Source organism: Carica papaya, chromosome 1 (genome assembly GCF_054855325.1).
Source record: "Carica papaya isolate Zhongbai chromosome 1, ASM5485532v1, whole genome shotgun sequence".
Taxonomy (NCBI): domain Eukaryota; kingdom Viridiplantae; phylum Streptophyta; class Magnoliopsida; order Brassicales; family Caricaceae; genus Carica; species Carica papaya.
Window position 1 is genome coordinate 6,182,836 of NC_142309.1, and position 16,529 is coordinate 6,199,364.

The 16,529-nt window shown below is 34.1% G+C and overlaps 3 protein-coding genes and 1 non-coding gene across 4 annotated transcripts; 2 read left to right on the forward strand and 2 right to left on the reverse strand.

The window, feature by feature from the left end:
* Positions 1-687: 687 nt before the first annotated feature.
* LOC148269122 (uncharacterized) lies at positions 688-2,080 on the reverse strand. The gene is made up of 3 exons (XM_088221565.1): positions 1,632-2,080; positions 1,216-1,497; positions 688-1,119 (listed from the first exon to the last, which is right to left on the reverse strand). The coding sequence occupies exons 2-3, from the start codon at positions 1,279-1,281 to the stop codon at positions 874-876; spliced, it is 312 nt and encodes a 103-aa protein (XP_088077691.1). The 5' UTR covers positions 1,282-1,497; positions 1,632-2,080; the 3' UTR covers positions 688-873.
* A 530-nt stretch (positions 2,081-2,610) lies between these two features.
* LOC110820184 (tRNA (guanine(26)-N(2))-dimethyltransferase 2-like) lies at positions 2,611-9,407 on the forward strand. The gene is made up of 12 exons (XM_022049613.2): positions 2,611-3,000; positions 3,696-3,998; positions 4,123-4,210; positions 4,658-4,779; positions 4,874-5,013; positions 5,090-5,162; positions 5,528-5,616; positions 5,709-5,814; positions 7,180-7,392; positions 8,165-8,359; positions 8,644-8,721; positions 8,885-9,407. Exons 1-12 carry the CDS (start codon positions 2,725-2,727, stop codon positions 9,125-9,127), a joined length of 1,926 nt encoding a protein of 641 aa, XP_021905305.1. The 5' UTR covers positions 2,611-2,724; the 3' UTR covers positions 9,128-9,407.
* A 202-nt stretch (positions 9,408-9,609) lies between these two features.
* Positions 9,610-9,681, forward strand: TRNAD-GUC (transfer RNA aspartic acid (anticodon GUC)). The gene has a single exon. It is a non-coding gene; the product is annotated as a tRNA-Asp (tRNA).
* A 2,507-nt stretch (positions 9,682-12,188) lies between these two features.
* Positions 12,189-15,297, reverse strand: RGP1 (reversibly glycosylated polypeptide 1). The gene is made up of 4 exons (XM_022049541.2): positions 14,799-15,297; positions 13,130-13,380; positions 12,880-13,048; positions 12,189-12,777 (listed from the first exon to the last, which is right to left on the reverse strand). Exons 1-4 carry the CDS (start codon positions 15,141-15,143, stop codon positions 12,454-12,456), a joined length of 1,089 nt encoding a protein of 362 aa, XP_021905233.1. The 5' UTR covers positions 15,144-15,297; the 3' UTR covers positions 12,189-12,453.
* Between the last annotated feature and the right edge of the window lie 1,232 nt (positions 15,298-16,529).

Sequence of the window (16,529 nt, forward strand, 5' to 3'; positions counted from 1 at the left end):
TATCTTTAGAATCCAAATTTTTATTTTTTTTGCCTAAAATTGTTCTCAATTTCATCATCCACCTATTTTTTTATTATTTTTACATTAAATTAAAATCTAAAAATTAAAAAAAAAATTATATTTATAAATTAATTTAAATTACATTAAAATTAATTTGGGTATTACAATATTTTTCTTGACTTATCATTATATTACTTTTATATAGATATTCAAATTTATTAAAATAATAAACGTTCAATAAACTATACAATAAAAATATGACCATGCTAAAATCATAATAATGAGAGGCATGTTTCACATAAACGTAGTTTATAAAATCTGTAGTTGAATATTACGGTATGCTAATTATTTATTTATTTATTTATTTTTTGTATTAATTGAACATTTGTATAGATAAGGGTAGAAGTTGAATGATATAGTTGGACAGTTATATTAATCAATAACTATAATTTGTTCCCATTTAAAATTTTGAATTCTTAATTTAAAACAAATCATTCAGTGTTTTGATCATATTTACCACAGCATAAATAAATAATATTTTGTAAATTAAACTTGTGATTTATTTATTCTATATAAATAAATTACATTTATATATAAAAAATTGTGGTTTATTTGTAAAACTTAAAAGCCATTAGATAGTGCTCTGGAAAACACACTGCATCAATGCATTATTATTATTTCTATTACATGAGATTTGCTGCAGTTTTTAAAAAAAAAAAAAATGAAACTGTTCTTCCACCTGCTTTATTCTAAGAATTCAGCCTCAAGATCAGGCTCAAGAATGGTGGATTCAGACTGTCAAAACAAAAAAAGAAAAAAAAAATATAGAAGTCAATGTAAAATCCTTATTAATTCTCATCGTCCCTTTCAGGATCATCCCCGACGACCACTCCAGTTGTTTTTGGGTGAATCTTGCGATGCCGCAGACGGCTCATCCTTTTTCTCGATATCAAGAACGAAAGCTTTTGCGACGGCTGCTGCTCCTGCTTCTGCTTCTGCTTCTGCTTCTGCAGTTTCACCATCAACATCATCAGGTTTTTCAGCCGACGACTCCTCATCTAGCTCCGACTCAGTATCATCTATCATGTATTTCAGCTTATACACCAGCCTTCCTTTAAGCTGATCGTTATCAGGACAATAACAATCATCATCATTAATACCTATTATTTCTCAAATTTATAGTTTTCAAGAGAGATAATAATGGTATGTACGTACGTATTCGGTTACAGGGGAAGAAGGAGAGCCTTCGTCATCGTTCAAGAACGCCTTATACTCGTACATCACCCACTTGCTCTTTCGTTCTATGGGATTCCCAGTAGACTAGTTCCCTTTTCTCACCAATCTTCTTGCCCTTATAGAAAATATCTTCTGGGCCATCTTCACTCGCTGGTCTCCAGAATCCCATTGCTTCAGCCACAATATCACTGATGTCAAGTCCAAGTGAAACCTCTCTTCTTGTACAGAAGTACCTACATGAATCACTCGCAGGCCGCATTACTGCATGCGCCGAATGTTTGGGTTATAATTAAACTTCATAAGATCTTTTATCTTTTATAGATTAAATTCAAGAAATCAGAAATTGAAGATCAAGAAAAGAAAAAAAAAACGAAACAAAACATCAAGTCTCTCACAGATGTATTCTCGTGGATGCGACAGTTTGTCAATGGCTTCCGTATGCATTATTCTGAAGGGCAATACCAGTTTCATGATTTTGGGGTTCAAGTAAATGACAATTTTCTGATCATCAGTTAACGATTCCATGGTCGCTCTGCTTCAAGAAACAGAGACGAAGACTACACAAAGTTTAATCTTTTCTTTTTTTGGAGACGAAGACTGGAGTTTAAACGATTCCATTGTCTTCTTTATATACATTTGCCTCTTACCAAGTTACGGTTACGTCACACAAGCCAGCTGTTACTCCCAACCGATTCATTTAGTCCTTTCTTTTTCTTACATATTATGAAAGAAGCCATTTTTGGAAAGCTCTGCGGAAATTTTTTTCCCACCAGACAAAGCCTAAGTAAATTCTAGTTTTTCCATCCAAATTTAAACGGTTTCAGCTACTTGAATAAATTTAAAAAGCTCGGGGTATTTTTTTGTTTAAAAAAATTAAGATTGAAATAAAATATAAACTAAAATAATAATTTATGACTAATATAATTATATAATTATCTATTTTAACAAAAAAAATATATATATACGCATGAAATTTATTAAAAACATAATTTTATAATATTTTTAATTTAATTATTATTATTTTATAATAAATATATTAATTTATCATAAATGTAATGTTGTAATTCAAACAAAAATATATTTCAAACCAGGAGAATTGAGATGATTTAATTAGACTAAAAGGTAATTTCCTTTTTAAATTTTCATTACGAATATTTTTATTTCTTTATAATTATCGTTCATTCTTTATTTTATTTATCATTACATTTTTTTAAAATTTATATTCTGTGCTTATTAAAAAAATAGTATATAATAAATTTAGATTACTTTTTTAAAAAATAAATTTAGAAAATTAAAACGTGTACAAACCGCCAAAAATATATACACAATAATGGAGAAAACTATCAGCCCAATTTCTTCAACCCACGTTCATCCCCTCAAGCCCACTTCTGCTACGAACCGCCAACAATCTGTAACGTGCTCTGAGAATCAGAAATAGGGTTTCCGCTTTACAAATTCACAAAACTATATGTTTAGCTCTTTCATTTAATGTATTTGTTTGTTGCCCAGGCTCTTAAACCGCAGCAAAACCTCTCAGCTATTGGAAGCACAAGGAGTATTAGCTTCTCATTGCTCCACTCTCATCCCTTTTCCTCCACTTCCATATCTAATAATCACACACCAACGAACCGAAAGGGTGAGGATTTGGTGCATGAAAAAGTAGGAACCATGTCGACGGATCTCAATGATTTTACCATCATCAAGGAAGGCGAGGCTGAGATCCTCATGCATGCCAAAAACGAAGTCTTTTACAACAAAACCCAGGTCTCAAAGACGTAGTCTTTTACTCTTGTCGATTGGGTGCTTGGTTTTCAATTATCTCTGTTTCCACCACTTGTGTTCAATTTCTGCTTATACTACTTTGTCTGTGTTCTTGGGTTTTATTATGTTTGTTTTATGCTTGTTCGATAGTTTCATAAGAATATTTTAGTAGAATCTTGAGTTTAAAAGAATTAGGATGTGGAAGATTTCTAGTTTTTTTGGGTGCTTTTTCTGTTACTATGGTGTCTTATTGGGTCTTTGAATTGAAAGCATTGATGAAAGCTTGCGTTGGTTGCTGAAGAAATCTGGGAATATAAAGTTTTAAGATTTTGAATTAGATGGTATCATAGTCGTTGCTTTATGTCTATGATGCTGACTTGACACGCCGTGGTTCATTTGTATTATCAGTTCAGAAGCTCTCTTGATTTGGTTGAACAGCAAACTGACAGTTAAAATCTGGCTTGTCTGCGTAATTGAACTATTCATTAACTAAGTTTGCACCCTAATCAATCCTCATTTGAAAATCTGGGCTGTCTTGGCTCTGCCGTGCACCTGTTGACATTATTCTGAAGTTTACATATATCATGGTTATGCTTATAATGTCTTGCAAGGACATGTCCATTCCTGCATACTATCTTACATGTATATTAGTCTGAATTTTGCTGTCTCCTAATAATTGTTTGCTATATAATGGTCAGGTCAACAACAGAGACATGTCAATTGCTGTTCTGAGGACATACATATCCAAACGCAAGCAGGAGCATGAAGCAATTTTGTCTAAAAGATTGAAATCAGCAATGAAGGTGGCCCAGAAGGATGATTCGGAATCTGTTGCGGAAGAAGCTCTCAATGACTATGCTATGGAGAGTGAAAAACCTAACGGAGAATGTGAAGAAAATGAAGAGATATCACAGGATGAAACTTGTAGCATATCACAAGAATCTGCCAAGGCCCCAGAGGGTAAAGTTCGAGGGGAACTCAAGCCACCAAGAGTTCTTGAGGTTTTCCTATATTCTTCCTAGTTACAGAAATATGTATATTATTTTCTGTTGATCCATTTGAGGTTCTACAACATTCTTAGGTTAACTTGTCCATTTCTCTGATTCTCTCTTCTTTGCTTTGTAGGCCCTTTCAGCTTCTGGATTGAGAGCTCTAAGATATGCCCGTGAAGTAGATGGGATTGGTAAAGTTGTTGCACTGGATAACGATAAAGGTGCTTTTGAGTAAAGTTTTTTCTGTTCTTTCCTAAAGAGCCTTGTTGCTTTTTAAGAATGCAATTTTATCTTGCTAATATGCATGTACAGATAAATATGCATGCAATTTTATCTAGCTAGGAATGCAGTTTTTTCTCTGTTCCTTCCTAAAGATCCCCCTCACCCAATTTTATCTGTGCAAAAATTGTTCTTCTTTCTGACTTGATAATGGCACGTTCGTGGAATGGAGGAACTTATATTTAGCTAATATGCATGTACAGTTTGGTTCTTGTTCAGATTTGTGTTCACAAACATAAATACTTTCTTGCATTTGGATTCATAGCATATGTCATTGCAGATGTCAATAATGAAAATCTAATCCATCTTTTAGAAGGCTGTTTGCAGCATTTTTGCTTATGCAACACCATTCCTCATAAGAGTTATTATTTCCGTCTTCTTTCTTGCAGCATCAGTTGAAGCTTGTAGGAGAAACATAAAATTCAATGGTTCGGTGGCATGTTCGAAGGTGGAATCTCAGCATGTTGATGCTCGTGTGTTTATGCTTACTCATCCAAAAGAATTTGATGTGGTATGCATTTGTTACTTTTTGTGGTAACTTAAAAGGTATAGATATGCAGATATATAAAATCATGATTAATGCCTTCTGCTTTCTGGTTTTGCAGGTTGATCTTGATCCCTATGGTTCCCCTTCAATATTCCTGGACTCTGCAGTTCAATCTGTTGTGGATGGAGGCATGCTGATGTGTACAGCAACCGATATGGCGGTCCTTTGTGGGGGTAATGGCGAGGTGTGCTATTCCAAGTAAGATACTCCAGTCTTCATTTCAACTTTGTTTCTGAATTTCTGAGCCTAAGCATTTTATTGATCATGGGTTCAGATATGGTTCTTACCCATTGAGAGGGAAATACTGCCATGAGATGGCTTTGAGGATTCTTCTTGCAAGCATCGAGGTACTTTTATTTCTGTGAAAAGGCATTTATTTGTTGACTAAGAACACATATGAAAAGTAGTCAGTTGTTTACTGGGCAGACTACGCTTGAAATAATATTTTGGTTATCTTGCTAATCTTTTGTTTTAGAAAGAAGTTATTGATTTTGGCATCTTGAAAGTAAATGAATCAGTTAAACTATTTGACCCTGTTCTTGATATCTGTTGCTTCTCCTTATCTCTTTCAATTCTTTTTTTCTTCCTTTGGCATTTGTTCTCTTCATCACTAAAGCTTAGGTATTTCTCTATAATAGTGCCATAAAGGGATAATCTTATAACGGTTTTTAATCTGATGCAAATTTTTCTCAATTTCTTTTTGGGAACGCAGAGCCATGCAAATCGCTACAAGCGGTACATAGTTCCTGTGCTGTCTGTACAAATGGACTTCTATGTTCGAGTTTTTGTTCGTATATACACGTAGGCCCTTTTTTTTATTTTATATGAATAACTTCCAGATTGAAATAGGACTCATATCATGATCACTTAAAATGAAGGTTGAATTGATGCAGTTCTGCAAGTGCGATGAAGAACACTCCTCTTAAGCTCTCATATGTTTATCAGTGCACTGGTTGTGATTCTTTTCATCTTCAATCCATTGGAAGGACTCTCTCCAAGGTCTGTTTCCTTTTTTGATGTCAAATTACTGGTTATTTGTCTTTGACATGTACTTGACTTTCAATTTTTTTCCATGCATGCCGATTAGGAAAGTAGGATACTGGCATTTATGCTCACTATTTTGTACTGAGAAACACAGTATTTTGTAATCAAGATCTTGTATAAGCATTACCACATGCCAAAAAACATTTATTTATTTTTTAATATCAGCAAGACAACAGTAAAAAAAGGCATCTCTTTACTCACCATGAGTGCTAATAAATCTTTGATTTTCTTTCCTAAAAAAGGCCTTGCTTATTGTTGTATATATAAAGAAAATAATAGTCAGCAGTGTCATCATATCAACACAGCTGTTGTGTTGTGATATTAACATTGTTTTTGGTTCATTTTTTATTAAATTCTTAGTTCTGGTTACCATACTAGTCCTTAATGCATAATTAGAATTAGCTTTTTTTTTACTTAGGGGTAAAGTTGGGTAATATTGATATCAATTTACCAACTAAGCTTAAGTTTAAAACTGTTGACGATACCAAACAAGGATAAAAGATCCAAAAACTGAACTGAATTTATTCAGTTTCAGTTTAGACGAAAAACTGAACTCTTGAGGTTTTTCCTTTTTCTAATATGATGACAAAGTGCAAAACATATCTATCTTATTATGTATAGTTTTTTTTTAAATATGCAGTATTTTGGTAAAGCCAAATTATCATAAATTTTGTAACAAGAAATTGATACAAACCAAATTACCAGATTACTAAAATATTTTTAACTGAATTTATTATTTTTTTTCAGATTACCAGACCCAATTTACCAAATTTATATTTTGTCAGATTACGAAAGTCAAATCTGTTTCTAGTACCAAACTTTCATCTTTAGTTTTGAGTAGCCACCACATCCACTGCAAATTTCTTGATGTTGTGGATTCAACTCCTCTTTGAAAGATAGAAACTGCCCTTATACAATCAAGAAACGAAGTATGGTGTTGGTAATTCAAAACAAACAAGCCACCTTTTAGTTATGCTATTAAGACTAATACAGAATGAGAACTAGGAATTGTCTAAGAATGGACGAGGATATGAACCAAACTCAAGTAAAATGTTCTAATTGCTTTTGTCTGTAGTAAGCATGACAACTGATGCTGCATTTGGTGTGACAAGTGTAAATTTTACCTAGGGACATAAATATATCTATTTTCTTGGGTAATTTAGTTGCATGTCTTATAAAGAAGAACAGGAGAAATAATGAGGATAAATTAGTCCTGGAGAATTTTTGGTGGCATCTTTTCAAATCTTAAGGGATGTCTCTGTTTTATAAAATAATTTTAAACTTAAAAATTTTTGACATGGGATCTTCCTTTATCTTCAGAATAACAGTGTGAGATATCTACCTGGATTTGGTCCTGTTGTTCCCCAAGAGTGTAGCGACTGTGGGAAGAAATTTAACATGGGTGGACCTATCTGGTCTGCTCCCATCCATGATCAGGAGTGGGTGACTTCCATATTATCAGATGTGAAATCTATGAAAGATAGATATCCTGCTTACGAACGCATCTCTGCTGTAGTGACTACAATTTCAGAGGTTAGCTTTTATTAATTGTTTTTCAATTTGCTTGCAAATCTGTGGCCTGATTTGACAGTTGAATCAAATTATTCAGGACAGCCTACTACAATGTTGATGGTGGAAGTAGAACATGGTAGTGTTTAGACACTATTCCCAAGATGATATGTGACATGGGTTAATAAAATTATTTAAGTTTTTGCTGTACCAACTGATGTTGCACAGTTCCATAATTTTACATGAAAATTTAATTTTTTCTGCTTATTTTGGCCATAACTGGGTGGTGACTTCTTGTTTCTGCTTTCCTTTGTTGATGTTTAGTAGTAATTGTACAAGCTATATTTTGTTTTAAAAAAATTTGATCTTACAAGCTATATCTACCACTTGTACTTCCCTGCATCTCTTGAATTATAACTTCTGTGATAAGATTATCTAAAATCAACTAACTAAATTATTTGTAACAAGTGTTGCATTTACAAATAATTTATGTGCCTTATGCTGAAGTGATAATTATTTTTCCAAATTTGCTGTTGTTAAGAATCTTGTTTTACATGAGAATCATATGTATCTGAACCTGGGGGTGTCACTTGAACCTTCAACCTCAAACTTAGTTGAGGAGTAACCAACCAACTCTATTAAAGTTGGTATAGCAATGCTTATACTAGATTTTGGTTGTTCATAGTATTAGAAGATTCTTTTGGTATAAGAATGCATATGTATGGACCTCTTATCCTTGATAAGCCGGAAAGCCAAAGTGTTATTGCTGATTTCCCCATTCTGGAACTTTATGCAGGAATTGCCTGATGTTCCCCTCTTTTTGAGTCTGCACAACCTCTGTGCAACTCTAAAATGTACTTCACCATCAGCAGTGATGTTCCGATCGGCAGTTATCAATGCAGGTTATCGTATCTCTGGAACTCACGTGAATCCACTTGGGTTAAAATCTGATGCCCCAATGGATGTTATTTGGGACATAATGCGCTGCTGGGTAAGAATTCCCTTTCATTTCCTTTTTTTTATGCAGTTTAATGTACTTCAAAGTTGATTTCAATTGTAATACAAATTGAATTTCAGTGATTATCAACTATTTGAAGTGGCACACGCACACACTGGCAGACTGCCTTCATCTTTTGTGAAGGAATAACATTTACTTGTCTATTGCACGATGTATTAAGGATTAGATGATTGCTTGCATGTTATGCTGCATTCTCTAAATGCTCCTGGGACGGTATGGAATTTTGACATTGATGTAATGGTTTCTTTATATTGAAGGTCAAGAATCATCCAGTTAAAGCACAGCCACCTGACCAGCCTGGAAGTGTGATACTTGCTAAAGAACCAAGTCTTGAAGTATGTTTCTAGTGGAACTCTGAATGCTCCTTCAGAAACAAAAAAACACCTCAATTTTTCAACTTCTTCTCTCTTACTATATACACAGTGACACATATATGTATAAAAGTAGAGACTGAGAAAGCTGGCACCCAACTAAATCTGTGATATTTCTTTTGTACAGGCAAATTTTGCTCGAGCTGTTGCATCGCTTAGCAAGGCGCAGGCAAAGAAGATTGCTCGCTTCCTTCCAAATCCTGAAAGGCATTGGGGTCCAAAGGTAAGGGCAGGTCGACAAATCACCAGCAAACACGTCTCTCTTCTTGGTGCAGAAGCAGTGAATGGTTGTCTTAACCGTGAAGATGGTGATGAGCCCAATGGTAAGCGTCAAAAAACGGACGATCCGACTTCAACTTCGGAAAATTAGCACTCAATGGTTGCTGCCCACGAATTTAATTTGTTCTCCGATGAGTCATGGTAAAGAAAATTTTCCTGTAAGTTTGTTCAAAAGAGATTGGAAGGGCTTGCATTTTGCAGCCAGGGAAGGTGCTCTTCCAACTGATTGTTATTGTTTCAAGCAAAAAGAGAGAAACTGAGTGAACTTTTTAGTGAATGTTGAAGCAAATTTTGACAGTTTTAGGTATTGGAAATGTACGATGTGATTTTGTTGCTTGCAGTCAATATAATTTATTGATTTACAGCCTCAATGTTAGTTATATCTGATATTTTTAGCATCCTCATTTGTCAAATAAGTGCTACCATCTTTCAGAAAGTCGTAGTAGTATTGTGGTGAGTATTCCCGCCTGTCACGCGGGTGACCTGGGTTCGATCACCGGCAACGGCGACTTAATTTTTCATAATCCGGGATTCTGCATGTTAAATAAGAAAACTGCAACCATCTTTCAAAATGTCGTTGTAGTATAGTGGTGAGTATTCCCGCCTGTCACCCGGGTGACCCGGGTTCGATCCCCGGCAACGGCGATTTACATTTTCTTTAAAACTCTCGAAATAGAACTTTCAGCGATTTCTTTTTTCTTTTTTTTTTTTAAAGTAATGGTTTTCTATCACTTCTTTTCCATAAGACCATATCTGGACTGAAATTTAAAAATATTCTTTCTATATTTTTTAAAATAAAAATTATTTTTCAAACGAATTATAAAATTATGAATTAGAAATATTTTTAATATTTATAGGAATAAAACTACGAATTTACATCGATCAATACGCTAGAAGAGTTGTGCATGCATCTCAATAATATTATAGGCATATATAATGTTATTGATCATGGTCAGTACTTGGACTTATCATCTTTTATTGGTAGAAGCAAGCGCTTCTATTTGCTTACTTCAAAACAAAGCTTAGGAATAGACTTAAAGCCTGAAATACCATGTTTATATCAATAATGGGCATAGAAATCCTTTTGAAATTAGTGACCGAAACAATTTTCACGTTCTGTATGGGAGCCTTTTAAATCACTGTCCTACTTTGTAAAGAATTACAAATTATGATAAATAGTTTTTGGTGAGGAAGAAAGAAAAACGGACAAAGGAATCTGCCTTGGAAACCCGAAGCGATGTATTTTAGTAAAGAGGACAGAGAAATGGAGTTTTGCAAATTGCATGAATTTCATCTTGTCATGCTGAGAAAACATGGTTGAGAATTCTAAGTAACCTAAACTCATTATTAGCTCGGACGCTCAAAGCCAAATATTTTCCAAGAAGGATATTGGAGCTAATCCTAGTTTTACTTGGAGAAATTCGATGGTTGCAAAGGAATTGCTACAACATGGACTATGGTGGATTGTTAAAACAAGTCAGCATGTGAACATATGGGTGGATCCATGGTTACCTAGACACCAAGATATGATATTCGAAGTTTGTGCATTGAAAGCCTTTAAAGTATGACAGTAATTGACCTGCTTAACGCAGATAAGGTCAATTAGAACGTGGATATGGTGAAAGGAATATTTATCGAGGAAGAAGCTAATCTGATCAATAGTATTTTCCTGAGATTTCGCTGTAGGGAAGATAGATATGCATATGGTACTTGTCTCCATATGATAAATATTCGGTAAAATCTGCATACCACCTACTACGAGGTCGTCCTTTATCTCCGATGCAGTATGAAATAAATATCTGAAAATATATGTGAAAGTTCGCAATCCCGCCCAAAGTAAGAAACTTTATTTGGTACTTACTACAAAAAGCTCTCCCAGCAAAATTAGTCTTGAAAGAGAGAGGTATGGAGTTGGAGACGGGATGCCCAAAGTGTAAGTTGGAGGAAACTGTTGAGAACACTTGCATAGAGTGTGAGAAAGTAAGGAATTGCTAACGGTTAATGGATCTCAAGGAATTGCTGTCGGTTAATGGACCTCAACATTAATGAAAAGGATAGCAGGGATCTATGGTTGGGGTAGAGGGGAAAATCAAGATGCTATCCAAGGATCAAGTCTGTAAAATACTCTGTTGCCTTTGGAGACTCTGGTTCGAACGAAATGAGGTACATATGGCTGGGTAAACCTTTTGCTGATCAGATTATTGTTTACTTAGCAAAAAAATTCCTAACTAAACTGTGATATGCCCAGGACATCAAAAGACGACGGGATACACAGGGTACAGGCGAGGGCTCTGATGCAAAATGGTTAGCACTATCGTTGGGAGTATCAAAATGCAATATCGATGCTGCCATCTTCGACACTAGTGAAGAAGCGGGTTACGATGCAGTGGTTAGAACTCAGAAGGTCAGGTATTGCTTGCTCTCTTAGGCAAACTCCACGGATGCAGGAACACTTATTCGGTAAAACTTTTAGGATGTGAGAACAACTTGAATTACATTACCTCCAACTATCAGACCCAGGTAGAGTTGAAGTAGACACATTGAAGGTGCATCGGGTGCTGACAACGAACGAAGAAGACAACTTAGAATTTAGCTTGTTGATGATTGCAAATTCTAATTGTCTATCTAGTCCAATATTTTGGTTTGATGGGTAAGACAACATTGTAATAAAATGGTTCATAGCATTACTCGCACTGTTTGTTGGTTTCCGGAGTCCCAAGTTTGAAGAATCTCCCACTGGATATTGCTTTAATGCCCACTTAATATTATGAATGAATTCCTTTTAAAAAAAAAGCATAACTTACAACTAAATGAAGAAATCTTCGAATTATTAGATCAGAACTTTTTCTGAGAAGCCAAACACGCAGCACAAGCCATTCCGTGCAGGTTGAGTATCTCCCCCGTGGACTTTGCTATCTTGGGTTCAAGACCCTTTACATGCTTTATAAGGCTTAGCAAAATACAAACTCACACAAGCCTATATGTCCTGTAGACGTGTAATTGTAGGCATTGAGAGAAATACCAAAAGCATATAAACATTAAAATGAAATCGTGATTAAGGATTTCTGTTTGCTCCTCTGGATAAGTGTAAGCATAATGTTGAAAACTTACTTTAGCTTTCTTTCAGTTCTCAACACAAACTCTAAAAGACGGGAAACCAAACAAGTAAACGTTGTTATTCAAATTCAGTACTGTATGGAACTATATCTTATTGTTCTTCTATGCTCATAGCATTTTGTAAATAAATAAACCTATATCCAACAGCTTCCAGACCGGATCCCTGACTTTTGATTTATCAGGAGACAAATAGAAGAGAAAACTAAAGGAGGAAGGAGAGTAATAATACTATTTGAAAAGACTATCCATCCCATAAATCATGGAAAATTAATGTTATTTGAAGCTAACCAAAATCCTGGCTTAAGCTTTTCCATTGGGTGCGTTAGAGGGGTTAAGCTCATCCCAAGCTTCTATCCATGTGACCATGGCATCTGCAAGCTTGTCAAAGTAAGGATCAACCTTGGCAAGCTTCTCTTTCACCTGCTTTGACAGTTCAATATAGCACTTTTGGACAGTGGTGCAATCTTTTGGAAGCACAGCCGACTGGAAAAATGGGATGATCTCTTCCTGCCAGAAGATGCCTTTGTATTCTTTCTTCAGATTCACAAATGGGTTGCTAGCTTTGCTGTGAAAGATGTAGGGCAAACCTGTCTTCACCCCCAACCCCAAGTGATCACATATCACCTGAAAAAAATTACCAAGCTTTCAGTTATTTACAGTTTTCTCTGATGGGATGCAGCAGATCGTAAATGGCAAGACTGGGAAAAAAGAAAAACAGTAGGTTACCTTGGTGCACCAACCAGCCCACATATCGTCATAGCGGCCAATTGGCTGACCATCACCCATCAGTCCAAAGTACATTGCAGGCCCAATCAACTCACGGTCGAATGCCAAGTTCATGCCACACATAGGGAACAGGGTTCCCTTTGGAATCGTCAAGACAGCATCCACATACCTGACAATATGAAATACAAGTTAGTGAAAATTAAACTGGGAAGACATTGGTGGTTGTTTGTGCAGGTACATGAAGAGTAACCTAGTATTTCTTTCAAGAGGCTTCACAAGCTGTGTTGGGGCATCGTAATCTGGGATGTTAAGCCAGAGGCCGTGAGAAACAGCAGTTGGAACACCCTCACGGAGACTGAAAGGATATCCACGGACAAAATCTGCACCATCACGGAAAGGGTCATACAGTGTATTGAAGAAAAAGGGAGTTGACGGACTGAGAAGGTTCTTGATGTGCTGCTCAAGTGCATTAATGGCTTTTCCAGATGGATCCTTAGCAACCTACGAATCATTAATACTTAAATCAGTAAATACTTACAAAAGGGAAAAGCGAAAGGAAAAACACGTGATCTCATTGGAAGACATCCTTAGATTAACCAGTCTGGTAACGAAAGAACACAATCTTGTTCATGTTCATAGCATCAAGAAAGAATATCTACATTTGGTTAACCCTGACAAATTGACAAAACTCAGGAAAAGTACTGATATTTCATTCTCATATCAGCAAGGAAGATGATCAAGCAATCAGAATTTTCAATTATTATACCAGTAATGTGAAAATACGGTCAAAATATCAGTCAACTGCTTGGACAACTACACAACATTTAAAATTCTTTTTGAAATATCACAAAAAATATTTACTAATTTTCCCATATAAAGCGCCATATCAGAATAAAATCTACCCTTTAGTTGAATGCTATTTTCAAAGGAAACCAGAACATTAGGCTGCATGATAACGACCTAAAGAATCATGCAGTGCAAGCTATATTTAATTATTGTACATACCCACATGAAAAAGAAAAGGTGAAGCCCCTTTTCGATAATAAGTAGAAAACAGATCTGTAAATTTATAAAGATCTTGAAATTTCACAGCTATGGACCACATTCTGAATCAATTATTTATTCGTTACAGACACATTATCATGATTTGGCATGTGGAGAACTGTCAAAACAGCGCATTCCAAACAGAATATTTTTTTTTAATCTAATTCCATAGTCAAACAAAGCTGATGCATATAAGAATCATATAAATACAAAGAACACCGTCACATCACATTAAAAAAGAAATAAGAACAAAGCTTGAAACTTCCAAATCTAGTATATCAGAGAGCACGAATGGGGCTATCTCTGATAAAGAGCTTGTGGGTCAAATTTGATCCAATAAATTATTGAGCGGGAGAGATCTGAATAGTTTACTGACAATCGTGCACAAAAGTGAAAACCAGATGCAACTGTTTGACACAAGATAACAAGCATCGATTTTGCAATCTGCATCAATGTTTTGTAAGATGCCATGATGTGATTTCACTGACAGATGAGTTTTTCTCGCATCCAGTCAATAAGAGTTGAATTAGGGGTTAGGGACTATGTTCACTTATCATATCTACACATGATATTGAGGATTCCGAAATCAAAAACACAGAACATGTAACTCAATATCATCACCATAATTACTCTCATCATAAAGTAAAAACAAGAAAGAGCACGAAAGCAAAAATTGCATGCAAAGCATGATGGAGAATGTATGTTGATCAAATCCACAAATCACACCAAGAGAAAATAAAAAAGAAATACAAACACCTAAGAAACCAAATCGACCAAATTCCTAATATTACAACGTCAAAATTTATACAAAATAGCAAAAACCCAGATAGTAAAGACACGGAATTCAATCTTTTTTATCAAAGAAAAAGACTTACAAAGCAATCATCATCAATGGTGAAAATATATTTCTTCTTGGACACCATGTAACCGAAGCATCGGCAAGCGGAATCCTTGAAGGAAATACAGGAGGCCTTGGGGCCCAAGATCTTATTAATATCGTTCCTATTATAGAGCTCGTAGTCAAAACCATCAGGTACCTTGATGATTTTTGATGGGTCACCATCTTGGACGATGATCAGATGGTAGGGTTGAAAGAAGGGCCTCCACATCTCGAGAAAGTCGAGATTCCTAATGGTGGGGATGACAATATCAAGCTCATCTTTCAACAACGGTGTGTTATCAATTACAGGTGCCCCACCAGTAGTAGCAGGCTCAACCATTGTAGAGATTTGGGGGAGTTGCAGAGAGGGATTTGGAGGGGGAAAGAGGGTAATGTGAAAAGAGGAGTTTGTACGGGAGTATTATATGGGAGGGTTCGTGGGAAGCGGAATGAGCGGCAGGTGCGGAGGGGTAATTTAAGACGCGTCTGAATTTCTCTGGTAATAAAGAATTGTTCCAATGGCCTTTGCCGTTATTTATGGGGAAAACGCGTTCTTAGATTTCATTCACTTCTTTTTTACCCCAAAATCCTTTTTTAAGTTAATAAATATTTATATATATATATATATATATATTTCTTTAATCAAAAATTTCATATATTTTATTTTTTATAAAAAAAAAAAACATCTAAAAGATACAACTAAAAATATAATTTTATTCGAATCTGTAATTGTTGATATTTATTACAAAAAAGTAATAATTAAAACTTAAGTTAATAAATATAAATGCATATATCAAATTTGTTTCACTAACTTTTATAATAAAGTTGTTATTAACTTTCAGGACATAGTTATAATTATCTTATAAATTTATGAAAAATAACGGATAATTTTATTAATATAAGTGAGTAAAATCTAATAATTTCATAAATAATAAACATACAAAATATAAAAAAATTTATAATTTTAGTTATGTCATTTATTACCACAGTTTAATTATATGATTTATTTTAATAAAACTTATAGTTGATAAATATTTTTCTGTGTAAATTTTATAAATTATACGTATTAAGGTTCAAAATAAAATAAAAGTATAAAGAAAAATTTAAAAAAAAAAATATGCATTGCCACTTATAAAAAGGAAGAGGGAAGCAAACTTAATGCAGTTTATTAATTCGATTGTAACACTAATTTCAATAATTATACAGTTACGAAGAGTTTAACAAGTTAAAAAATAATAAATTTATTATTTATTATAATTTTTAAATAAAAATAAAAATTAAATAATTTCGAATATGAATTTTTATTCGTGAAATGTGTAGACAAAAAGAATTAAAAATAAATCCAAAAACTTTATCATTAATTAAATATTTTAATAAAATTATAATGCCTGCCTAACGTAAATCAAAAATATTAATTAATCTCATAAATACCGGATTACCTCCCCAAACCAAACCTAATCTAATCTTATTTTTATTGAGGCAGTGTAGACTTTTTTAATATTTGACTTTAATTTCTATTTTTTTTTAATTAAAATTGATTATTATTTCAAAAACTAATTTAGCTTCAATATTATTTGATTAGTGAGTCAATATTTTCAAATAATTTTTAATGTGTAATGATTTATATTGATTTATATAATAGATAAGTAAAATCAAAATATGACACATTAATTCTTTTTTTATTTATTTTTTAAATTAATCTAAAAAAACAAAATAAATTTAAAAT

Coding starts and splice junctions, on each gene's coding strand:
- LOC148269122 (XM_088221565.1), bottom strand. CDS start 1,281: ATGTACGAGTATAAGGCGTTCTTGAACGATGACGAAGGCTCTCCTTCT. Junction 1,120..1,215: donor CTTCCCCTGTAACCGAATAC/GTACGTACATAC, acceptor GATAACGATCAG/CTTAAAGGAAGGCTGGTGTA.
- LOC110820184 (XM_022049613.2), top strand. CDS start 2,725: ATGTATTTGTTTGTTGCCCAGGCTCTTAAACCGCAGCAAAACCTCTCA. Junction 3,999..4,122: donor AGCCACCAAGAGTTCTTGAG/GTTTTCCTATAT, acceptor TTTGCTTTGTAG/GCCCTTTCAGCTTCTGGATT. Junction 4,780..4,873: donor ATCCAAAAGAATTTGATGTG/GTATGCATTTGT, acceptor CTGGTTTTGCAG/GTTGATCTTGATCCCTATGG.
- RGP1 (XM_022049541.2), bottom strand. CDS start 15,143: ATGGTTGAGCCTGCTACTACTGGTGGGGCACCTGTAATTGATAACACA. Junction 13,049..13,129: donor CCTCTTGAAAGAAATACTAG/GTTACTCTTCAT, acceptor TCATATTGTCAG/GTATGTGGATGCTGTCTTGA. Junction 12,778..12,879: donor GGGCTGGTTGGTGCACCAAG/GTAACCTACTGT, acceptor AATTTTTTTCAG/GTGATATGTGATCACTTGGG.